The sequence below is a fragment of the Scyliorhinus canicula genome, chromosome 23 (genome assembly GCF_902713615.1).
Source record: "Scyliorhinus canicula chromosome 23, sScyCan1.1, whole genome shotgun sequence".
Lineage (NCBI taxonomy): Eukaryota > Metazoa > Chordata > Chondrichthyes > Carcharhiniformes > Scyliorhinidae > Scyliorhinus > Scyliorhinus canicula.
Genome location: NC_052168.1, coordinates 4,365,910 through 4,384,170, shown reverse-complemented (window position 1 = coordinate 4,384,170; position 18,261 = coordinate 4,365,910). Strand labels below are relative to the sequence as shown.

At 47.5% G+C, this 18,261-nt stretch overlaps 1 protein-coding gene across 1 annotated transcript; it reads left to right on the top strand.

The window, feature by feature from the left end:
• Positions 1-1,334: 1,334 nt before the first annotated feature.
• LOC119956548 (galectin-1-like) lies at positions 1,335-17,512 on the top strand. Its single transcript, XM_038783846.1, has 4 exons — positions 1,335-1,490; positions 8,625-8,704; positions 9,855-10,029; positions 16,251-17,512. Exons 1-4 carry the CDS (start codon positions 1,482-1,484, stop codon positions 16,395-16,397), a joined length of 411 nt encoding a protein of 136 aa, XP_038639774.1. The 5' UTR covers positions 1,335-1,481; the 3' UTR covers positions 16,398-17,512.
• The last annotated feature ends 749 nt before the right edge of the window (positions 17,513-18,261 follow it).

Below are 18,261 nucleotides of genomic sequence, written 5' to 3'. Positions count from 1 at the left end.
GGGAGCTCATGTTTTGTGTCTGGATGTCTTTTTGTCAAGAGTCATCCTGACTTGAAACATTAGCTCTGTGTTCTCTCCACAGACGCTGTGGGACCTGCTGTGGGCTGGATGGTGTCCGACGACCGGATGATGGTACTGTGGGAGTGGCAGAGCGCCGGTCCGATTGACTGTGTAACTCTTTGCACTGATGTTGGTCTTTTTCTCACTGGCGGGGAATTGTACGTTTCGGATTATATTCTTGTTGCTTATTGTTTTTGTGCCTGGCAGCTGGGTGCTTGCTGGTTGCGGCCCCTCGTGCTTCTGTGCACTGGAGGTTCAGGGGCCTTCCCGGTGCTGGTGAGGGGGAAGGGTGTTCCCTCTCTTCTCTCCTCAGCTGTGCTCCGCCTGCCTTTTACCGGCGGACTGTGTTACTTGCGGGCGCTTTTCCACTGAAGTGGGGCTGTTGCTGGAACCAGGTTGGGGGCGGGGTGGAAGAGAGCATGTGCTAAATTATAATAATAATAATCTTTATTATTGTCACAAGTTGGCTTACATTAACACTGCAATGAAGTTACTGTGAAAATCCCCTAGTCGCCACATTCCGGCGCCTGTTCAGGTACACGGAGGGAGAATTCAGAATGGTCAATCCACCTAACAGCACGACTTTGGACTGTGGGAGGAAACTGGAGCACCCGGAGGAAACCCACGCAGACACGGGGAGAACGTGCAGACTCCGCACAGACAGTGACTCAGCGGGGAATCGAACCCGGGTCTCTTGCCGATGTGAAGCAACAGAGCTAACCACTGTGCTACCGTGCCGCCCATGCTCGAGTGTTGGTGGCTCTGCCTTCTTTGCATCTCATTTTTGGCTTTTTGTGGTCGCCCTATATTTTGTCTTGAATTTTTTGTGTAACTGGGCTGGGTTTTATTGGGGGTTGAATTGTGCCCCCTCTTAGGAAAGGGGGGGGGGGGTGTTCTCTCTCTCTCTCTCTCCCTCTCCCTCCCGCCATGCCCTGCACGGTGTCTTCCATTCCGGTGGTCTGTGCTGCTCGTTTGGGTGCCTTTCTGCTGATGTGGGGGCAGGAGGTACCGTTGGATGGGGGTGGGGGTGTGCTGGCTTGAAAGCTGGTGGTTTTATTTTCTTGTTGATTCACTGGTTTGTGTCTGTGGTGGATAGGGGATGTTTTTAGCTGATTGTTTTGTGTTCTTTTGTATTATGGATTTGTTAATAAACTCTGTGTGCTAGTAGTTCCTTGCAACCCTTTGATTGGAGGTAATGAAGTGCTTGGCAACCGATTGGATGTTGTTTCCAGAGGGAGGGCAGATAGGGAGTACATGCATTGATTGGACCAGCTTAGAGGTCAGTCACATGACAGCTGATAACTATCCTGCAGATATAGGGCTGTGGTTGTAGCAATTGCTTCACATGTTCTGTTAGGAAGTTGGTTGTAAACGGTTGGGAGAGAGAGAGAGAAAAAAAAACAACACACAAGCAAGGGACAATGAAGACTGTGAGTATTAACCTAACACTGGGTTAGTAATAATGAGGTATTTTGAATTGGAATGGGAAGTGTTCTACTGAAAGCTGATTTTAAAGCTGGCTGATTGATATGCTCCTCTCATCAGGGCTTTAACCTACAGCTGAAGATGGTTTTTGCCTTTTCTGGTAACTGGTCCCTTGTGTAAAACACACCAGTAAACAGATCTCCTAAATTGAGACAGCTATAGCCAAAATGTTGTTGGTTTAACATCCTCCAAACTAATCTCTAATAGGCCAGAACTCTTTCCAACTATACTGCACCTGAAGATGCTCTCTATAGAACTTTTAAAATCTTACCCTTTTAAGGTCCTGATGACCTGGTTTAGGTCCTAGTTTAGCTCATTGGGCTAAATCACTGGCTTACCAAGCAGGCCAGCAGCACGGTTCGATTCCCGTACCAGCCTCCCCGGACAGGTGCCGGAATGTGGAGACTAGGGGCTTTTCACAGTAACTTCATTGAAGCCTACTCGTGACAATAAGCGATTTTTATTTTCATTTCATTTTTCATTTCATATCTGCTAGAGAGTTTCTTTTTAAATCTTGCATTTCTGTAGCAATGCTCTTATCTGCACAGTAAGCTCATGCATATATCACTGAGCTAATGGAGCAGGTAATCTGTTTTTAGTAATGTTGATTGAGGAATAAATATTGACTGTGGGAGGGCCTCTGCTGTGCTTCAAAGTAGTGTTATGGGGTTATCTTTGTCTGTGCCTGAAGAGGGCAGACAGGACTCTGTTTTAATAACTTGCAGGATTGGCACATGTTAGATGGATTGGCTATTGCTAAATTGCCCCTTGGTGTCCGAAGGGTGGGGTGGGTGTGGTGTTTTTTTTGGAAGGTCAGTGCAGACTTGATGGGCTGAATGACCTCCTTTTGCACTGTAGGAATGCTATCGTCATATTGAACGGTGGAACAGGCTAGACCTACTTCTCCAATTTCACACGGCTAACTTCTCCTAATTCATATGTACGTGTAGAAGCACTACACTGTGGGTTACAAGGTCAGAGGCTGGGAACTCGGGCGGGGGGGGGGGGGGGGGGGGGGGGGGGAGTAACTCCCCTCCTGACTCTCCTCCTGTCTCCCCAAATCCTGTTCACCATCTACCAGGCACAAGTCAGGAGTGTGATGCCTGTGATTAACTGACAACTGATGTGAGAAACCAACCAATTTTGAGATCTGTTCGCTGATGGGTTCTTGGGGGGGAGGGAAGGGGAGTGGGTTCTGATGATGAACACTCCAGATCCATTAGGCCCTGATTTTAGGATATATTCTACAATGCTAAAATTAAATTGCATCTTTACTCTTGTGAAGTAGGTATTATCTCCCATCTTCTCCAATTACAATTTAACTTTGTGACCCACTAACCAGTATGAACTTGTTTCTGATGTGGAATATCAACCTTCTGACTTGTTGAGTGACTCGGATAGGAGTGTGACTCAATGACAGCTGACTTGGCATTGCACTTTCTAGCACTTTCCAGTGAGGCATTGGATCACAGCAGCATTTTTGTTAAACTTTAGCACTGTTTTGCCCAGTTGGGATTGGGAAGCTGGTTCTCCCAAGTTGGGGAGAAAACCTGCTCCAGGTTAGCTTCATCACGAGGGAGAATTGGAAGTGATCAGTATTCAAAGAGCTGGAATACCACTTCTGTATCCACATTGAGATCTGACAACTGCCCTCCTGCTAAGCAAGTGAATCCACCCCTTTGCTGGTAATTGGCTAGTTCAGAACCTTTTTTAGATATTCATTTAGGCAGCATGGTAGCACAAGTGGCTGTAGTTTCACAGCACCAGGGTCCTAGGTTCGATTCCCCGCTGGGTAACGGTCTGTGCAGACTCTGCACGTTCTCCCAGTGTCTGTGGGGGTTTCCTCCGGTTTCCTCCCACAGCCCAAAGATGTGCCGGTTAGGTGGAATGGCCACGATCGATTGTCCTTGGTGACCAAAAGGGTTAGGAGGGGTTACGGGGATAGGGTGGCAGAGGGCTTAAGTGGGTCGGTGCAGACTCGCTGGGCCGAATGGCCTCCTTCTGCACTGTATGTTCTATGTCTACGATTGTCGGTTTCCTCCGGATGCTCCCGTTTCCTCCCACAAGTCCAGAAAAGACCTGCTTATTAGGTGAATTAGCATGGTAGCACAGTGGTCAGCACTATTGCATCACCACTCTGTCATAATATCCACTCATGTATATGATGAGATGCAGACAGGCAGTGATTGACACATTGGATGACCAATGAGCACACACGACTCAGAACAACCAATCATCAGACAGGACACCACCACTATAAAGCCCACAGGGCACTAAGGCTCTCCCTCACTCACAGGACACAGCTAGGGAAATAGTCACAGTGCACAGGCCAATGAACATCACCATATGGTAGAGAGCTAGTGTGGTCAAGCCAGTAGGAGGTTCAGTTAGGTACATAGAGTGTCAACCCACAGCAGATTATGTACAGCAATCAACAGGTTCAATAAAACCGTGTTGGACCATCTCTTGTGTCGGAAGCCTGTTTCTCGTTTTACTGCATCCAGTTGCAGCCGATGTTAGACCAGCGCAGTTAACACATCACACTCCAGGGTCCCAGGTTCGATTCCCGGCTTGGGTCACTGTCTGTTCAGAGTCTGCACATTCTCCCTGTGTCTGCGTGGGTTTCCTCCCGGGTGCTCCGGTTTCCTCCCACAAGTCCCGAAAGACGTGCTGTTTGGTGAATTGGACATTCTGAATTCTCCCTCCGTGTACCCAAACAGGCGCCGGAATGTGGCGACGAGGGGATTTTCACAGTAACTTCATTGCAGTGTTAATGTCAGCCTACTTGTGACACCAATAAAGATGATTATAGTTGTCAATAAACAAATTCATGATCTTTTTAACAAGCTTAAGAATCTGATACCTGGCCAGCACGGTGACGCAGTGGGTTAGCACAGCTGCCTCACGGCGCTGAGGTCCCAGGTTCGATCCCGGCTCTGGGTCTCTGTCCATGTGGAGTTTGCACATTCTCCCCGTGTTTGCGTGAATTTCGCCCCCAACAACCCAAAGATGTGCAGGTTAGGTAGATTGGCCATGCTAAATTGCCCCTTGGAAAAATGAATTGGGTACTCTAAATTTAAAAAAAAAAATGATACCTAATAATCATCACAATCGTTCATGAGAGCTTTTGTACAGATGATTACAAACGATGGCTGGTAAGACCTTTTTGATATTTTTTTTTTGTTTTGTTTTGTTTGCTCACTGGAAAGTTCTTTGTCTGAATAAAAAAAACATCAGCTTTTGTGACATGATCTGTGAATGCAATGGATAATCCATGTTCTATAATGGCTTGGCAAGAGAAAATACTTCATCTGTACCCTTCTGACCTCCAGCCTGCTGAGCTGGACTCAATAAGCCTAATGTGTGTGTTTTTTTTTTGAGGAATTGGCTTGTTCTAAGTGGTTTCCAGGTGATTTGAGGGCTCCCAAAGCCATCAAAAACAGATGAGATACCTGAAGTCGGTTTGTATTTCTTAAAAACCTGGTTGGTAATGGCACACTCTGTTCCTGACCTTGCTTGGGGAGAGGACTGGGAGGGGGGAGAACTAAGCTACCTATCTGATCCACCCACTGAATGGTTCACGCTTTCCTCACCTAGTTTGCACTACATGGATTTGAGGCCTTGCTCTTTCTACATTACTAGATAGGTCCATAGGACCCCATTCAGCCCTTTGAGCGTGCTCTGTCATTCAATCAGGTCGTGGTTGATCTCTTCCTGGTCTCGAGGTCACCTCCCTACCTCCACTGCACTATGGAGTGGCGACTTCCACAAATCCCTCTGAGAAGTAGTAGTTTCTCCTCATCTCAGTTCGAAATCTACCGCCTCTCAACCTATATCTGTGACCTCTTGTTCTAGGTTGGCCCACATTTCGGAACATTTGATCTACATTTACTTTATCAATCCCTTTTAGTATTTTATATACTTTGATCAGATCCCCTCTCAATCCTTCTAAACTCCAGCGAGTATGAGCCCAAACTGTTGAATTTCTCCCCGTGAGTCAATCCTTTCGTCCCCGGAATCGATCTGGTGAACCTCCTCCGAACTGCCTCCAATGCCGCCACATCCTTCCTCAAATAAGGAGACCCCATCTGGACACAATACTCCAGATGTGGTTGCTCCTCATTCTACCCTCCCATGGCATAGAGTTGATAGCAAGAGAAGGCAACTTGGAGATGATCACCTGTTGTGATTTTCCCTGCCTGTAAACTCTCTCCTTGCGGTCAACCTCTCTAAATATGAGGCTAGTTCTCCACAAGGGGGAGTGCCCCATTTCTAAAAGCAAAAATATATTTCCATGGACCCTGGAGAGGCAAATCTAGTGACGGCTCAGTCGCTTAAACTCTCCCCCCCCCCCCCCCCACACAACCTCTTGTGTAGTATTAATGCAGGCCCTTTGTTGCTTGTGTCAACTTTCTAGAAAACTGAATTATCATCTCGCTATTGCTTGATTAGCCAACAGGAACCTGATGCTTCTGCATTTGCTATCTGACCTGAATGATGAAGCAACTGGAGTTGGGGCTTTCAAGGCAGCTTGAAGCTGGGAGATGAAAATAAACTGAAGAGTGTGGGGGTGGTGGGGGGGAAAGAACGTGACAAATGTAGATTTTATCCAAAACATCTATGGTGCAATTTTTGCGCTTCATGTCTACAGAACAGATACTTAACCGGTGATTTTCGTTTACTGTTTCCACCCATTTTTTGTCTTTGAAAAAAATAAGCTGCTATCGTTCGGGTTCCTCAAACATTAATTATGCCTTTTTGCGTGTTTTGCTGTCCAGATTTTTGCCTATAATTAGCGTCCTCCTGAAACTCCTTGGGGGAAGTGTTGCTATGTGTTTGGGTGCGAATATCAAAGGTTTAGAGCTCGACCACCTGGATCCGAGGAAATATTTTTTTTTAAGAAACAAGTCCCTTAGATATGAAACCAGGAGGAGGCATTCCGCCCTTCCTTCGAGTCTGTTGCATCATGTTGGATTATGCTGGACCTTCCACCTCCAATGCCTTTCCTCACACTATCCCCATATCCCTTTTTACTGTCTGGAAATCTGGCCTTGTCCATGTTGATCGAGCCTGGGGTAGAGAATTCCAAAGATTCACCAGCCTGGGTCTCCGTCCTAAATAATAATAATAATCTTCATTGAATAATGTAAGCCTACTTGATAATGAGAGAATTCAATGTCCAATTCGCTTAACACCCTGGGCGAGATTCTCCGCAACTGTGGAGAATCGTAAAGGCTGCTGTGGGACAGGCCGTGACCCACGGCAGCCTTCACGCCCACTTCCGGGGCCGATTCTCTCTTCCCCCCCCCCCCCCCCGGGCAGGGCTAGGAGCGCGGCCCCGTGTGTCACGGCGGCAAGGCCGCACGCCAAGCGTCACGCCGGCTGACGCGGGCGATGACTTCAGCCGCGCATGCGCAGGTTGGAGAACGCCAATCTGCGCATGCGCAGTTGGCATCTTTTCCCTCAGCCGCCCCGCAAGACGTGGCGGCTTGATCTTGCGGCGCGGCGGAGGGAAAAGAGTGCGTCCGTTACGGACGCACTGCCCACGATCGGCGGGCACCGATCGCGGGCCTATGCCCCCTTGGCACGGCTGTGGTACTGCCGTGCCAATCGGGCCCCCAGGTGCCCCAAACGGGCATCTGGCACCCGTTTCACGACGGCAGCAAGCAGGTGTGTTTGCTGCCCTGTTGAAACGGGCGTGAAGGCCCGGTCGCTCGGCCCATCGGCCTCGGGGAATCGCTGCTCGCCGTAAAAAAACGGCGAGCGGCGATTTGTGGCGTGGGCGGGCGGGGGGGGGGGGGAAGAATAGCGGGAGGGTGTGAAAAATGGCGGGTGTCTTTGGGACGTGTGGGAGACACCCGGGGGAAACACAGACACGGGGAGAACGTGCAGACTCCGCACAAACAGTGACCCAAGCCGGGAATCGAACACGGGGCGCTGTGAAGCAACAGTGCTAACCACTATGCTGCCGTGCCGCTCTAACCGTTTACGTGGGGTCTGAATGCTTTTGTGGAGTTGGGAGTACTTTGGTTTGATCCATCCTGCCCATCAGTTTTAAAGGTTCATTAAACTTTTAATAATATACCTTCATGAAGGTGACTGGCCAAGGCTAAATGGTTTCCTGAGAAGCTTTACACCACAGGAGGCGATTAGCCAATCGGGTATCCACTGACCTTCCCACACCCCTGTCCAATTCCCTCTGTGCCTTAATCACGGCCAGTCCACCTAACCTGCATGTATTTGGACTGATGGATGAAACGGGGAAACAGAGGAAACACCACAGACTCTCCCAAAGCTGAAATTGAACCTGGGTTCAATGTTGCCTAGTATGGAGGGTGCTAGCTATGAAGAAAGGTTGAGTAGATTAGGATTATTTTCGTTGGAAAGACTGAGGTTGAGAGTGGACCTGATTGAGGTCTACAAAATTGAGAGGTATGGACAGGGTGGATAGCAACCAGCTTTTCCCAAGAGTGGGGGTGTCAGTTACAAGGGGCCACGAGTTTAAGGTGAGAGGGGGAAAGTTTAAGGGAGATGTGCGTGGGAAGTTTTTTTACGCAGAGGGTGGTGGGTGCCTGGAAACACTTTGCAAGCGGAGGTGATAGTGGTGGGCACGATAGCATCATTTAAGATGCATCTGGACAGATACATGAACGGGCGGGGAACAGAGGGAAGTAGATCCTTGGAAAATAGGCGACAGGTTTAGATAAAGGATCTGGATCGGCACAGGCTGGGAGGGCCGAAGGGCCTGTTCCTGTGCTGTAACTTTCTTTGTTCTTTGGGTCCTTGACAGTGAGGCATCACTGCCAGCCACTGTACCACCATTTGGAGTTTTCTATGATGTCCTTGGGTTTGCTGCATAATGTACGTCGTTTTGAATCTGCTGCATGGGAGGGAAGAGGACAAGAGTTGCAGCATTTTTGCATTTCTTCCTGCTTGTTCTGGGGTTTAATTTCCAGTGGATATTAAATTGGGGAAATTGCAGAGGTGGGTTTTCCACCACTGGTTGTATTTGAACTGAAATCCCATGTGACTTGTGCCATTGGGGAGTGACCTGATTTGTCTGATTTCCTGTTCAATAGGTTCTGGAAATGTTTGATGTTGACATGAAAGTTGGTGACACAGTCAAAATCAAAGTTTTTGTTGACCCAGAAGCAGACAGGTAAGAGTTTAATAAATCTGTCTCTCTGTCTCTGTCTCTCTCTGTGTCTCTCTCTCTCTCTCTCTCTCTCCTAGTCCTGTAACACTCAACAACCCTATTCTTTGAAATCTGGCCTCCTTGTACATTTCCCACCCCCACTAGTGACGACTGGGTGTAGTCGAGGAATTATAGAACATGCAGTGCAGAAAGAGGCCATTCGGCCCATCTAGTCTGCACTGACTCACTTAAGCCCTCACTTCCACCCCATCCCCGTAACCCAATAACCCTATCCCCGTAACCCAATAACCCCTTCTGACCTTTTTGGTCACCTAAGGGGCAATTTAGCACGGCCAATCCACCTAACCTGCTCGTCTTTGGACTGTGGGAGGAAACCCACCCAGACACGGGGAGAAAGTCCGCACACAGTGACCCAAGCCAGGAATCGAACCTGGGACCCTGGAGCTGTGAAGCAACAGTGCTAACCACTGTGTTACCGTGCCGCCCAGTAGTTTTCACTACCCAGGCCTTCAGAGTGCAGTGGTCAATGAATTTCAAAGTAGTTAAAATACAGTTTTGTACCCCACCAGTTAGTCTATTTCATATTTTATTGTATTTTATGTTGGGGTGAGCCCTTCTCTTCTAAATATGTGTGTGTGTATATATTTGAGTTTGAACTTTACCACGGCAGTTTTGAGGAAATTAACAGTGGTGTTCAGAAAGTGAGGCTGTTTGTTTTTTTTTTATGCTTTTGCGGGAAAGAGGAAGTGTTTCTTGCCTGACCTGGCTAGGGTTCCAATCCAAAGTTCACTGGTACTTCCCCCCCCCCCCCCCCCCCCCCCCCTCAAATGGCAACTCTTCCCCAGAAACTGCTAGAGATGAATGATGAATAACAACCTTGTCCACATAGATTTACCACGTCTTGTTTAATCGTTATCATCAGGGGTTGGTTTAGCTCACCAGGCTAAATCGCTGGCTTTTAAAGCAGACCAAGCAGGCCAGCAGCACGGTTCGATTCCTGTACCAGCCTCCCCGGACAGGCGCCGGAATGTGGCGACTAGGGGCTTTTCACAGTAACTTCATTGAAGCCTACTCGTGACAATAAGCAATTTTCATTCATTTCATTTCATCTTTCGGAGGATGGAGCTTGAACTTTTTCTTTTTTCTGTTGCAGATTTGCAATTAGCCTGGGAAAAGATGACTTTGACTTGGCATTGCACTTCAACCCTCGGTTTGACGATCATCAAGACGGTCAGGTGATTGTCTTTAACAGTAAAGAAGGTGGTGAGTGGTGTACAGAGCAGAGAGAGGACTCCTTCTTCATGTTCGAGAAGGGAGAATGCTTTAAGGTGAGCATGGGAGACTGTGATCTAATTTCCCCACGGTTGATTTTTGAGGGAGGACACCAGCTCCCAAGTCTTGTCGTCCTCCAGGGTGGGTTGGCCTTGGGGAATCCGAGTCTGACCTTGGCTCTGCCTCTTGCTTCATTCCAACACCAGGGTAAAAGTCCAGCAGGTTTGTTTCAAACATTCACCTGAGGAAGGAGCTGCGCTCCGAAAGCTCGTGTTTGAAGCAAACCTGTTGGTCTTTAACCTGGTGTTGTCCGACTTCTTACTGTGCTCACCCCAATCCAACTCCGGCATTTCCACATCATTCTGGAGGGAAGTGGAATTGAAACAAAAGGCCTGAATGAAGTGGGGATGTGAAGCATTAGTTGACCCGAATCCTAACTCCTCGAGTGTCTTGTGTGTTGTGTTCAGTCTGTTCGCCTGTTGCAGATGGTCCACGCAGCACCTTATGCAAATCCTCCCCATGTTAACTGTCATAATATACACATCGGTATATGATGGTGCAGAGAGACATACTGCAAGACCAATCAACACAGCAGCCAATCACCAGTGTGGGCACAGTCACTATAAAGCCAGAGGGCACTAGTTTTCCCGCTCATTCGGGATGCAGCCTCTGAGACAGACAGAGCCCGCAGTCAGTAGCGCGAACATCTACCATGTGCTAGCAGTATAGGCTGGTCAGGTTAGGTATAGGTCTTCAGTCAATCTAACATAGTGTCGACCCACAGTGCAAGTATGTTCAACAGCTCTTAGTTCAATAAAATAGAGTTAGAACATAGAACAGTACAGCACAGAACAGGCCCTTCGGCCCTCAATATTGTGCCGAGCCATGATCACCCTACTCAAACCCACGTATCCACCCTATACCCGTAACCCAACAACCCCCCCTTAACCTTACTTTTATTAGGACACTATGGGCAATTTAGCATGGCCAATCCACCTAACCTGCACATCTTTGGACTGTGGGAGGAAACCGGAGCACCCGGAGGAAACCCACGCACCCAGGGGGAGGACGTGCAGACTCCACACAGACAGTGACCCAGCCGGGAATCGAACCTGGGACCCTGGAGCTGTGAAGCATTTATGCTAACCACCATGCTACCCTGCTGCCCCAAACAGTTGAACTGTTACAAGTGTTGGTAGCCTGTCTATGTTACTGCTAAGGTAAACGCGGTCTCCACAGATCCAGAGTACCCAACACATCATTAACCATACTGTGTAGCAGTCCCAATACGACCAGTTAATGATTTGTCAGCCAGGGTTGACTTAATTTGCCAAAGGCACTCTGAATGAGATGATCTGTTGGAAAAGCCATAAATGGTGATTCCTTTGAATATGCAATTTTCTTTTTTTTGAGGGACAATGGATTGAGATCCAATTAGAGTTGGATGTATTGGCCCATTTCCTCTTGGGGGGAGGGGGGGGGGGGGGGAGAAACACTTAAAATGGCCATTCGGGGATGATGTCAGGAAGCACTTCAAAGAGTGAGTTGTTTCTGTCACTTCAACAATTCAGCCCAGGCCCATCTACTGCCGCAGTTAATTTGCGTCCCATCCGTCTGTGCTGTCACTTGTGTTCCGACACGATGCCTGTATTAAAAAAAAAACTGGACCATTCTTTTAAAAAGCCAGGATATGTCTTGCATTATTGAGTAGCCTGCCACAAACGAGGCAGCACTGCGATTTTTAAACCTACCAGTTCTTAATCCTTGTGCCTAACCCACTGTGTACCGGATCCGGATGGCAGTTTGGCTGCAGTAAAATACTGCCTTCCTCGTCAGAGGCTTTTGAGTTCCTTTACCCCCCCCCCCCCCCCCCCCCCCCCAAGCTGTATCCACCTGATTTGGATGAGGGCCCAGTTCCTGTTCTCCAGTGCAGGGATTACATTCAGCAACAAATTAAATTGGCATTTATCAGACGTAATGCTTTAAGCCATGCCTGGGCTATAATGGGCTTTTGCCTTTTGGATACGATCTGCTTTGTAGTCCTATTAACATAACATTCTTCAGCCTCGCTGTCTAATTCCTGTTGTATGTTTGCTGCTTTTGTGTGACTGATTCGCTCTCTCCTCCAAGTGTCCAAATTGTTAACCAAGTTTCAGTTCAAATCCTTGTCGGAGAAGCCACTGTTTATATTTGTCTCAATCGCATCAGGCCCATCACTCGTAATCCAATCTAATCATCACCCTGCGGCACTGGTAGGTGTAAAATTGTAGTATTTATTTAAGCTTGTTGTGGAAAAGCTTGCATCAAAGCCTTGAAGTGGATTGCTTCTGACTCGCCGTTTTATATTGTTCTCAACCGTGATGGCACAAGAGGCTTTTCGGCCTGCCTTGTGCCAGCTTGGCAAAGGGGCAAATCTGCCACCTCCCTGCCTTCTCTCAGCCTTGCGCACTCTTCCTTTTTCAGATAATTAATTCTCCCTCGAAGAAAATCACACACTCTGGGTAGTGCATTCCAGATCCTAGTGGCTTGTTGTTTGCACCATAAATGTCACTGTTGCTGTTTTTTTTTTTTACCTTGTCCTATGGTTTTCTGTCTGGACTGTACACAAACGACACCTTTCGCTGTACACAGGACAAATCGCAAAGCCAATTTCCTTGAATCAAGTTCTCCTTGTTCTCGATCCTCTTTCCAATCGGAAGAGCTCTCCCCATTCCTCCCTCCCCCCCCCCCCCCCCCCCCCCCTCGCTTTGACTGAACTGGATACAACCGGCCACTTTTGAGGTTGAACCAGTGTGTTCTATAAATGTTGTAACACCGCTTGATTTTCATACTCTGAATAGTTCATAACCCACTCAACTCCTTTCCCTGAGGCAGTGCCCCGTATCCTGCGTTCTGCAGCTTGAGGGGGGGCGGAACTGCCTTGTGCATCAATAGTGTTTGGATAGCCAGCTGGGATAGTTTGATATGTACAAAAGGTTAAGGTGCTGCTAATTTAACCATAACCATGGCGGCTGGTATTATTGGGGGCATTCGCTGTTCAGCTTCTGGTTTTGTTGGTTTCTGGTGGTGATGTGCATCACTGTAAATACACAAGGGGTTAATCTAAATACATGTAGACTAGCTAGACACTAGAGGGAGCACCAGAGACATGACACACAGACACTCGTCCAATAGAACAGTTAGATAGGACACGACCAATGGGCATTCACGATACACACAAGAGGTGACACTACCACAGGAGGGCATTACACCAACCCATATTTTTTTTTTTTTTTTATAAATTTAGATTACCCAATTATTTTTTCCCATTAAGGGGCAATTTAGCGTGTCCAATCCACCTACACTGCACATTTTTGGGTTGTGGGGGCGAAACCCATGCAGACACGGGGAGAATGTGCAAACTCCACACGGACAGTGACCCAGAGCCGGGATCGAACCTGGGACCTCAGCGCCGTGAGGCGGTTGTGCTAACCACTAGGCCACCGTGCTGCCCCACCAACCCATATATAAAGGACACCACACACATGATCTGCCTCTTTCCAATGGAAACACTCAGTGAGTACAAACATGGAGTTGATTCAACATCACACCCACCACGTGGATTGTAGCAGACTGGTTAGTCAGTCTGGGTAGCTATAGTAGGATTAGCAGTAGTGGCGAACCCGAGTAATAGAAGTAGGGGTTGTTTAGCACACTGGGCTAAATCGCTGGCTTTGAAAGCAGACCAGCAGCGCGGTTCGATTCCCGTAACAGGCGCCGGAATGTGGCGACTAGGGGCTTTTCACAGTAACTTCATGTGAAGCCTACTCGTGACAATAAGCGATTTTCATTTTCATTTCAAGTGTAAATAGTTTAATAAACGTGTTGAAGTTATCTCCACGTCTGAACCTTCCTTTGTCAAGTGCACCACAAGGAAGCCGCTTATGCCACACTTGGAGCATAAGAAGATTTAGTGCTCCCCATATCACCTGCCCCGAGGATTCAAAATAATGTTATATTTCTGTTCTTCGAGAACTTGTGCTTGCTTTGGATGTTCCACTAGGTGGCAGCGTTTTCTACCATGTAACTGTATGGAGCATGGCTTGCAGACATACAATTCTCCTCAAAAAAACGCAGCCTGCCTCAAATCTAAATGACTGGGTGTGTTATGTGTAACCCCCAGCATTAACTCTGCCTGTGTCTGCAATGCAGATTAGGATTTGACTTTTATTTGTCTCGTTTTTGCACCTGAATAATTGTACCCTGCTGTCGGAGAGGCGAAGCAGCCTGAGGTTCGGCTGAGATTTGCTGCTTCTGCAAGTCTGATATCCTCTTATCGAGAAGGAACGGACACCATCCAGATGTAAATGGGAGTGTCCAAGTCATGATGCAGGAGTGACCGAGATAGAATAGAATAGAACAGTACAGCACAGAACAGGCCCTTCGGCCCTCAATGTTGTGCCGAGCATCTAGGAGTACAATGGGATTGACTACTTAAAATGTGTTTCAAATTGATCCATGCTAAAGCTATCTTTTCATTGAATGGTGAAAATTGTATAACATATTTTCTAATTTCCTTTTTTTTTTGTTCCAATATTAACCCTTGTTTGTTTTGCAGCTTTTCTTGTGGGGCTCTGGGTATCTTTGCTTTCCAAACACCCCTAAAAAAGAACTGGCTGATTTTTTAATGGTCTTCCAAAAGCTTTTCCTGTCCGACCTTGTATCTGTATCCATTGGTCACCCTTGGAAGGTGCTCCTGTTGAGTTTGGGCTCAGCAGTAGAGCAGGGAGCCTGGTAATTGGGCCATCAGCATCGAGCGACACCTCCTGTGTTTTTTTTTTTAACAGCTCCTGCAGTGACATGGTCAATGAGGTTTCTCTGCTTCTCATTCACAGTAGAAATTTATTGGTGTTAAAAGCGCCAGGTACAACAAGTTGTCACACACTGCTGTATACAACTTTGTAGCATCCTCTTGTTCAGTGTGACTTCACTGATGCAGATTTATAAAGGCTAGTTCCTCATCTGCATGTGGTGGTGAGCTGCCTTATTAACCTCTGCAGTCCATATGGTGCAGCTACACCCCTCGCCATGCAATGACAGTGATGGAACAGCAATTATATTTCCAAATCCGGGTGGGGAGTGACCTTTGCACCATCAATTGCAGGAAAGACTCTGATTGGGTATAACTGTGGCTTTATTACAGTCCGATGCCTACTGCAGCTGGCGAAATGGCTGATCAGAAGGAGGACACACATAGTTATACGGCTCCTTGTGGGCGGAGCTAGCTGGCAGGGGCTCCTTGTGGGCGGAGCTAGCTGGCAGGGGCTCCTTGTGGGCGGAGCTAGCTGGCAGGGGCTCCTTGTGGGCGGAGCTAGCTGGCAGGGGCTCCTTGTGGGCGGAGCTAGCTGGCAGGGGCTCCTTGTGGGCGGAGCTAGCTGGCAGGGGCTCCTTGTGGGCGGAGCTAGCTGGCAGGGGCTCCTTGTGGGCGGAGCTAGCTGGCAGGGGCTCCTTGTGGGCGGAGCTAGCTGGCAGGGGCTCCTTGTGGGCGGAGCTAGCTGGCAGGGGCTCCTTGTGGGCGGAGCTAGCTGGCAGGGGCTCCTTGTGGGCGGAGCTAGCTGGCAGGGGCTCCTTGTGGGCGGAGCTAGCTGGCAGGGGCTATCTGGGAACCTGTAGTGCAGGTCCTACCGTGCATCCCCTAATACAGGTGCACACTGGTTCACCGCAACCTTGAAGGGGCACCTCTCCCAAGTGGTAGGGTTCCCAGGTATCTGCTGCCCCTATGGCCTTTTAGTTGGTAGTGGGTCATGTGTTTGGAAGGTGCTGCATCGGGCGCCTTGGTGAGTTCCTGCCGTCCATCTTGTAAATAGTACACACGGCTGCCGCTATTCATAGTGGTGGAGGATTTGAATATTTGTAGGGGGGTGGGGGGTGCGTGCTTTGTCCTGGATGGTGTCGAGCTTGCGTTGTTGGAGCCTCCACTCATCTCAGCAAGCAGGGAGTGTTCCATTACACTCCTGACGTGCCCGGTAAGGTGGACACATTAAGGAGTTGACTCTAAGTTCCCTCCTGACATTTTTTAAAAAAAAACTCAAGCTGATGAGTCCTTGGATAAAACTGGTGTCAATTTACACAAGGTGCAGAGGGAATGGTTCAGGTGAATAGCAGCGATGCATTGAACAGGAACTTGATAACCACACTGTGGGAGAAAGGACTATGCGGATGGGGTAAGATTTGCAATGTCCTGTGCATCACCTCTCCCTTTATTGTTTTGACCGACATCTTCCTCTTGCCTCCACAGTTTTCCATTACGTTCCTCGGGGAGAAATTTGAGATCAAGTTTCCTGACTACGTACTGGAGTTCTCTAATCGGACTTCCATGGATACAATGACCTTCCTTTCTGTGCAGGGAGATGTTCGAGTCAAGTCCCTGAAATTTGATTATTGACCTTTTTTTTTTCCTTTCGCTGTTTAATGAAAATGGTGGGCCTTCATGGAGAAAAAATTACTTTTTCCTGTTTTTTGGGAGGGGGGGGGGGGGGGGGGGGGGGGGGAAAGAGTGAAAGCATAGGAAGGTAGAATTTTTCATCTCCAACTGTATTTTCTGAGCTATTTCAAACTGCATTTGTCCAAATGGAAAAGACGCTCCCTATATCCCCACCCCCTTGGCTATAGGATGTGAAGACTTGCCTTTCAATCCTTGCTATCCCATTTTGTACATGCCTCTCTAACCCAAGTTCCAAATCCAGCTATGCCCCTAACGAATGACTAATTGACTCCCTATAGAGGGAAGGCGAGTCCTTGAAGACTCTCGTCGCCGCCCTTCAAGCCTGACGACAAACTAGGCTGCTGGGACCAATGTTTACAAGAAATTGATCCCATGTGAATGCTACAGGAATAGCTGCACCTCTTTCCGCTTCCCCCACCCCTATATGGAATGAGTGCTGATTTATTTTTTAAAAAATTCTGATCGAACTACTTCATTCTTTCAGGCCCCAACGCCTGCAATTGCTCCCGAGGTGGGGGTTGTCATGGTGTCCGTAGCGACGGTATCGTGACTTGTTTATTTGCCCAATGAGTAGGCCCACTAACCTTGAGGTGCAGTAGGTAATAGGTTACCACTTGCAAAAATGAGCTTTCATCAAACCTGTGTCAATTTATACTTTTCCATTTATTTTTTTTTTGGTGTTTGCACTGGGCCACTTCCACTGCTCAAGTAGCATTTTTAAACATTTGTCCTGTGGCGGTTTCAACTCTGGATGGAAGGGAAAGTCACCTAAGGCGATGAAATCAAAGAAAATAATAAATCGCCTGTGATCTGTGGAATAGCTTGTGCAATTTGTGTTGCGTTTTTTTTTGAACTGCATAAATTTGTTTTTCTGCATAAATTGCGATTTATCTTGTTGCAATTTTTGGGCCTTAATGAGTGGTTTCATTGCATCCTAATTGGAGGGCTGAGTCTTGACGGCTGACATTGAGTGCTAGGCAGATTGACAGGCCCATGATCTGCCTTGGAGTGAATCTCACCTTTTTTTTCTTTGTCTATTAAACACCGGCTCATGGGATGGCTGTGTTTTTTTTTGTTATCACTGACTTGAGCCAGACCATTTGCAGCTTCAGAATCCATCCACCCTTCGCGGTCTGCAAAGAAAGCTTCAATGAGATGTCGCTGTGCCTATGGGAGCCTTTGTTGGCTCACACCACCGTGATAAGTTGTAAATAATGAAGTCAGCGATTTTTTTTTTTTTTTTTTTTTTTTTTTTTTTTTTTTTTTTTTTTTTTTTTCTTTTCTTCCCCCAGTATGTGAAAATTGCAATGATCTACCAAATGCAATAAATCTGAGGAGCTCTCTGCAGTGCGTTCATGCAAGACATTCCAATGCCTGTAGAGGAATCTTGCATTTGCTTGAAAATTCTCTTGAGATGATATTGCCAGAGGGTCAACTATGCTGGGCATGAGTAGGAAAAATATACCATCTTACGCAGACAATTCTTCACTCCTCCCTCCTGAAGATTTGAGTCTCCATCTCCCCTGTTATTAAGTAGTAATTCCACGTTTTGCTAAGGGAGCTTCAGCCATAGATTATAAATTTACTTCATGATGCAGTTTACGATTAAACTTCACGGTTTAGTTGAGTGGCCTATACTTTTGGTTGTCATACAAGGTAATCCCTTGTTTCTTTTAGTTTCTCAGGAGGTGAGACTGCGCAGTTTAGAGGAATGAGAGATCCAATTGAAATATAGAAGTTGATGAAAGGGGTTGACAAAATAGACTGAGTGGATGCTTCCTCATTATGGTCAGAGGCCATTGTC

Coding starts and splice junctions, on each gene's coding strand:
- LOC119956548 (XM_038783846.1), top strand. Junction 8,705..9,854: donor GTTGACCCAGAAGCAGACAG/GTAAGAGTTTAA, acceptor TTTCTGTTGCAG/ATTTGCAATTAGCCTGGGAA. Junction 10,030..16,250: donor AGAAGGGAGAATGCTTTAAG/GTGAGCATGGGA, acceptor TTGCCTCCACAG/TTTTCCATTACGTTCCTCGG.